General features: G+C 34.0%; 1 protein-coding gene across 1 annotated transcript; it reads left to right on the top strand.

Moving 5' to 3' along the window:
- Positions 1-6,175: 6,175 nt before the first annotated feature.
- Positions 6,176-6,995, top strand: LOC135651982 (probable calcium-binding protein CML27). Its single transcript, XM_065172685.1, has one exon. The coding sequence runs from the start codon at positions 6,277-6,279 to the stop codon at positions 6,859-6,861; it is 585 nt and encodes a 194-aa protein (XP_065028757.1). The 5' UTR covers positions 6,176-6,276; the 3' UTR covers positions 6,862-6,995.
- Positions 6,996-7,710: the final 715 nt, after the last annotated feature.

Raw genomic sequence — 7,710 nt, 5'->3', positions numbered from 1 at the left:
AATGTTAATTATCGATCTCAGCCTCATTATAAAAATATATATATTTTTTCATACATGAATGGTCTATGGTACCAATTGGTCTCTTTTTTTTATGTTTCTATTCATATTGGTGTAAGTATAAAAATTAAAAACTATCAATATACTTATTATTATGTGAAAAATTTTAATATCAGAATCTAAAAATAAATAATACTATATCAAAATTTATGATATATATTTTTGATGTCATTCAGAAAGTTTTTATTTGATCTACAAGCAAATCGTTATCGGATTCTAAAGTTATAACGATACCAATTTACAAGGAGAATTAGACTTATCTTCTTTTCCCTTCCTATCCTTCACGTAATTAAAATGATACGAGAAAAAAATATGTAATATCTCAATAATTATCATGCATCATGTCTCCTATATCCACCTATTTGAGTATCACATTATGTGTGTTTTATTATGTTTTTAATCCTTAAGAGATATTATTTATTTATAGATGAGAATAAAAAATCTAAATAAATTAATTAGGAGAATTCTTCCCATTAAAATCATCTATTAAGAAATACTATCATAATTAAATTTATTTTTTATTAAAAAATAATCGTAATCAAAATTTAATTATATTCATAATATATTTTACTTAATTAAATAGAATCATGTAATCATTGATGTTTGCACAAATACTTACAATTGAAATTCTCGACATTTGTCTACTTCTTTATACTTTATTTTGTAGATAGAACCAAATGTGTGTGGCATTGGTGCAGTTAATTGCAGCTCACTCTGTATGATGAATTGCTAACAACTCTGAATGATGAAATGCCTACTCAGCTCACTCTGTATCTTCTTTCTCATCCTCGTCGTGAAAAGCTAAGTTTCCTACACGTAATCTGTGCACAGGACTCGAACTGCCTTTTTATGGAGTGTACAGTGCGCTTATATATATATATATATATATATATATATGTATATATATATATATATATGTATATATATATATATATATGTATATATATATATATATATATGTATATATATATATATGTATGTATATATATACATACATATATATATATATATATATACATATATATATATGTATATATATATATATATATATATATACATATATATATATGTATATATGTATATATATATATATATGTATGTATATATATGTATATATATATATACATATATATATATTGAAAAAAATCTCTCCCTTAAATGTTCGACCCTTCAATAAATAAAATTTATCTCTTTCATAATATATTTTTTTTAATTTTACATAGTATCAAAGCTCCTCTTCGAGTAAGACTTTCCCTTCTTTATTGTCCAATAACAGTAATCCTTCTTCTCCGTTAAACTATCGTCGATTTTCTCTTCTTGGTAATCCTTCTCTTATGCCAAATCTCTCATAGATTTACTGGTTTCACTATTTTGCTTGATAGTCTTTCTTAGATCATAACATCTTACTCATAGACCTATTCTCTTTGTTGTCATTACTACTACTTCAGCACCAAAGGAGACCAATTGAAGGGGACTAATCGCCATTGTCATCATAGAACCCTGCTTCCAACCAATCTCACATCCACTCCCTCACCTTGACATGGTTCAATGTCTTCTAATCCAATAAGAAGGTTACATTGCCCTCCATCTACCTCAAGAAGGTCATTGTCTTGTTCATCGCTTCCTTAGATTTGTTGTTGCTCCTCCTTCGATGGCTACAATTCTCTGTGGGCCAACCTTTATGACCCCTTTACCCTCCTATGGTCACGATCATGCTACCCTCCCATAGTAATGAAGACATCAAACTTATTCATCCACAACGATTATAGAGGTAATGAAGACATCATCATTAGAAATAGTAATGGAATCTCTATTACTCGCACCGGTTCCATAGCACTTAATTCGAATACCAATACTTTTACACTCGATGATATTTGTGTGGACATCATATTAAAAAGAACCTCATTTCTATTTTTTAATTCTGCAAACAAAACAACACTTTTATTGACTTCTTTCTTAACTTATTTTTTGTAAAGGATTTAAGCACAAGGGCATCCTTGGACTGAAACTATAATAAAGTCAATAACTATGAGTGGTCATTAGCTTCATAAATTACCCAATCAATCACTCTTACTTTAGTTGTTGCTCCAAACGATGTGTGACATTATCACCTTGGTCATCTATCATTCTCCATTCAACAATAGTTACTTTCTCATTACTCTTTTTCAAATTTCAAATTAATTAGAATTGTAACTCATTGAAATACTTGTCTTAGTAATAAAAGTCATATACTACCTTTTAGAATGTCTTTAATATCTTACTCTAAATCATTTGAAGTTATCTACACTAATGTCCAGACCTTGTCCTAATAACTTCTTTTGACAATTTCAAATTTTATGTTATTTTCGTAGATTATTTTACTAGATATATATGGTTATACCCTCTCAAACATAAATATAAAGTCATCACAATCTTTACTCACTTTAGAAAGATGGTTAAGAACTTCTTTCAATCTACTATTAAAATAGTTTACTCTAATGGAAGAGGTGAATACCAAGCTCTCAAAACCTACCTCTCATCCTGTGGTATAGAACATCTCAAGTTACCACCTCAGACACCTCAATTAGTTGGCTTTACCGAATGAAAACATCGACATATAGTTGAAACTAGTTTCACCCTTTTACACCAAGCCTCTATGCCACCAATATTTTAGTTAATAACCTTTCAAACTGCGGTCTACTTCATTAACTGCATGATCACCCCAATTTTACAACACCAGTTACCATTTGAAAAATTATTTTATAAACTCTCAAACATTCAAAAACTTAAAGTATTTGATTGTTTATATTATCCCTCGCTAATCCCCTATACTTCACATAGGTTAACACCAAGATCTAAGCCTTGTATCTGCATAGAATACTCTCTTAGACATAATGTTTTTTGGTGCTATGGTCCTTAAATTCAAAAAGTCTTTATATCATGTCATGTTATTTTTGTCGAGTTTACTTTTTTCCTTCCAAAACCATGGGCCTTTAGAATGCAAGTCACTGTAATAATCATACATCACTAGATTCATATGAGTATATCTCAAATCCTCACAAACATATATCTTATCATATCAACCAATAGTTCTCCTTAAGATATATACTCCCTTGTCAATCTAATTTAATAGCACCTCACCCTCTCTATAACTTCTCCACCTACTTCTTCATAAATTCACCTTGTAATACGATGCAATACCCTCAACACCACAAATGATCTTTGTCTCTCCTCGACTAAGTGATACCAAAGTGTATTAGCTTGATCAGATACATGTAATTACTCTCCACCAATTCTCAGATCTCTAACACAATCTAATAATACCATCACACCTAAACATCAAATGACAACACGCTCCTAAAATGACATCTTCAAATTACGTCAAATCCTTGACTTTCATGCTACCATAAACTCTCCACTTGAACTTATTGAACTTATAATCATCACCCAAACTTAAAAATCTCCGTATTGGTATCAAGTCATGTGTGAAAAATGTGATGCTCTACTCTATAATACCACATGGACCTTTATACCATTTTATCATTTACTATAAATGGATCTTTCGAATTAAGTGAAACCAAAATGATTCTATTGTCAGATATAAAATACATCTAGTGGCCAAAAGGTTTTACCAATGACTAGGTGTTGACTTTATAGAAACATTCAATTTAATTATTAAATCGATAATAATTCAGTTCATCTTAGGTTTAGTTATCGCTCAAGATTAGCACATTCTTCAATTGAATATTAATAATACTTTTTTATATGAGACATTAATTGAAGATGTTTTTATGTAGTAACCTCTTGTTTTTATCCACCCTCAATATCCATGCCATGTTTGTAAACTATGAAAAGCTATTTATGGATTTTATCAAGTTTCAAGAGCTTAGTATACTGAACTTGACTTGTTTTTTGTGTCAATTGACTTTATCAATTTCAAGTTTGACACGTCGTTACTTCTATGACAACAAAAGGGAAGTACTATATATCTACTAATGTATGTAGATGATATTATCATTATAGACAATAATCCTATGGAGATCAAACAATTCTATAAGTAATTAAAAGATCAATTCTCCATTAAAGATTTATAAATCTTAAACTACTTTTTAGGAGTAGAAGCAACATTCACATCTTCTGAACTTTTCCTATCTCAAAAAAAGGATATTTGAGATCTACTATAAAAAATGAATATACAGAATGCCAAAAAAAATCGTCACGTCACTTTTTACTACTGAATCATTTAAATTATACGGTGGTAGCCTCATTTATAGTCCCACACAATATGAACAAGTACTTGACATCTCATTTGTAGTCAATAAATTATTATAATTTATGCATTAGCCCTATAGTACGTATTAATCTATAGTAAAACAAGTCTTACAGTATCTAAAAGGGCTCAATCATGGATTTTTTTTTTTTATAAACACTTATCATTTCATTTTCATGCATTTGTTGATGCTAATTGGGCAGACAATATTGATGATAGAATATCTATATTAGCCTATATTATCTCTTTGGAGCAAATACAATCAGTTGGAGTTTCAAGAAATAGAAAACAATCATAATATTCACCATCGCCACTACCATTGCAAAACTCAACTGGGTCACCAATCTGTTACAGAAACTTAATATCACCTTTCAATCTACTCCTACAATATACTATGATAATGTTAATGTCATCTACCTATGTGTCATTCTAGTGTTCCACTCATGCACGAAACATATTGTCATCGAATTCCACTTCGTTAGAGATCAAGTTGTCAAACATCAACGACATGTTTATCACGTAAATACTTCTGATCAACTAACATACTCTCTTATAGAACTTCTTGCTCGTAGAAGATATTAGTTATATCAATCCAAGATCGATATCATTGATAGAAACTCAATCTTATACGAGTATGATATAAGATGATGATAAAGATACACATAGAATGATATCTTTGCATTTCTTATGTCCTCGATTAATCTACGATTTGAGGGTCAATCACGGACTTGAATAATTAATTTGATTACAGAAAAATCTATATAACTACTTATCACCTAAATAAATAAAATTTATCAATTAATTCTACAAGATATCTGTATACCATATCTCTGAGCCGGATGAACTTGGTTGAGTCTTCCTGCGAAACTCTATAAGATCAGTAAACGTAGCTCCTCTCCAGATAGCTTCTTCAATCCCACCTCTCAAATTGAAGATGTATATCAACAAAGATCACAACCTAATCAGAGTTTCTGCTATTCATCGTGAACTGGTTGTAGATGGTCATAGATGTCACTGTGGTTAGTCAAAAGAAGAGGTTGTCCTGATAGATGCAACCAAATCCGCTTTCGGAAAGAATCCTTAATTTTCTGTCTTCTTTAAGCTCCTCGTCATCGAACCCGCGTGCAAGAAGACGAGCAGTTCCTCCGACGACATGTAAATCTTCCAACTTGCGCTTCCCCTTTCCAGGAGTTAAGAAATTATGTTCCCAATTTTTCTTTTCTATGTTGAGAAAAAAAAAAGATTATAGTCCTCTGAGTTTCAATGCAAATGTTATAACAACAGTCTGATTGATTTAGATTTGGATTTGTTGGTGATTTAACATATAAATCTTTTTTAAATAATGTTAATTGAGTTTTTTTTTTATTATTTGTATATAGAGAATATTAAAGAAAATGAGTTCCTTATCTTTGGTGGTGACATTTAATTCCAAGGAGATGAAAAACATTGATTAATGTTTGACATATATTCAAAAAGCGTCACTGTCATTGGTTGCCAAACTTCCACGCGAGACAAACTCATTAAATTGGCCGACAAGCCACCATAGACCAAAATAGTGAGAGGGTTCAATTCAACGCATTGAATAGCATAAGATATTTCAGAAAAAAAAATTAAAAATATAAAAGTTGAAAAATGAGGTGTTTATATATTTTTTTCTTGTGATATACGAAAATAATGTGTTTCTCCTTAATATTATGTACCTTTAAAGATCCCTAAATTTAAGCTTTTCAATTTCATATATGTTAAAGTTAAATTATAATATATATATATATATATATTCATAATATTACCAAAAAATAATCAGAAATTATTATAGGGAAGAAGCCGTTGCCGACGACGGTTCACGCGGCCTTCCCACGGTTTTGGTCGCTCTATATAAATCCCCACCACCACCGCTGGTTTCTCCCGGCCCCGTCTTCCCAAAGTCTCGTCCCGTCGTCAACGGGCCCGAACCCACCCGTGAAGGAGCCATGGAAGGAGGGATCGCCGCCGACACCCGCCTGCCGACACCGACCCTCGGCCGGCCGTCTTCCTCCTTTCGGCTCCGGACTCAGAGCCTCAACACCCTGCGCCTACGCCGCATCTTCGATCTCTTCGACCAGAACGGCGACGGGGAGATCACCATCGAGGAGCTCGCACTCGCCCTCGACCGCCTCGGCCTCGGCGCCGACGCCAACGATCTCAGATCCACCGTCGCCGCCTACATCCCCACCGGCCGCGCCGGCCTGGCCTTCGAGGACTTCGATGCCCTCCACCGAGCCCTCGGCGACGCGCTCTTCGGCGGCCCCGCTGCCATGGAGGAAGAAAGGGAAGGGGAGGAGGGGACGGTGGAGGAAGACATGAGGGAGGCATTCCGGGTGTTCGACGAGGACGGGGACGGCTTCATCTCGGCGGCGGAGCTCCAGGCGGTGCTCGCCAAGCTGGGGCTACCGGAGGGGCGGAGCATCGCCCGGGTCCAAGAGATGATCTGCTCCGTCGATCAGAATTCCGACGGCCGGGTCGATTTCGGGGAGTTTAAGCATATGATGCAGGGCATCACCGTCTGGGGCGCCTGATCAACGGCCCATGATTCATCCACTTCTCCTTGCTAATTACCGCAAGTGATCTATTCCACTCTCCATCAGGGACCATTGAAGTGGAATCTGACGGTAAGAATGAGGCCCAAGGACAATATATCTCTTTTTCTTTCTTTTTGGCTTTTGTTTCCCTAATCCTCCTGTGGCTTCTGTCTCACGGAATTGACCTATCTCGATCTTTAGCTCAACGTTCCATGCTCCAACAATTTGTGCCCACAAGTTGATCGAGCATAGAATGAATGGTTCGAATCCTGTTCGATATATAGGTTTAGATCTGATGCGCTGCTCAACGCAACATGCTCCGACCATGTGCTTGAGCACACGGTCAATGAGCCCCTCTCCTCTCATTCATGGCATCTGCACCTATCACAAGTTTTCCGTGTGTTGTAAGATACCCACTCGATTAGGTTGGCAGCAGGAATGCGATGGGCTTTACTCGCGTCCCATCAAGTCACATCTCTATTCACTCTTCTTTTCCAATATATAATTACAGTAAAATCGTTCGTTCATACAAGTAAATTAACATTATTCTTCAATCTTATATATATATATATATATATATATATATATATATATATATATATATATATATATATATATATATATATATTAGTTGGTAAGAGGAATCTTGAATTAAGATATAGATCTAAAAGTAAAAAAAATATCCTGAGCAATTGCAAGAGTTGGGTTCGTCATACTCAATTCATGTATATATATTACATTAAAAATAATTCATTAAAGGTTCGATATGATAGAAATACATGAAATTCTTACGTCGTTCCAAAGCGAGTGGATAGAGTAGTTTAATTATCTAATGATATCAGTGAA

The sequence above is a fragment of the Musa acuminata genome, chromosome BXJ3-10 (assembly GCF_036884655.1).
Source record: "Musa acuminata AAA Group cultivar baxijiao chromosome BXJ3-10, Cavendish_Baxijiao_AAA, whole genome shotgun sequence".
Lineage (NCBI taxonomy): Eukaryota > Viridiplantae > Streptophyta > Magnoliopsida > Zingiberales > Musaceae > Musa > Musa acuminata.
Note: the sequence above shows the minus strand (reverse complement) of the source record. Positions and strands in the feature narration are given on the sequence as shown.

What these genes read in the sequence shown, in the direction of transcription:
- LOC135651982 (XM_065172685.1), top strand. Translation starts at nt 6,277, where the DNA reads ATGGAAGGAGGGATCGCCGCCGACACCCGCCTGCCGACACCGACCCTC.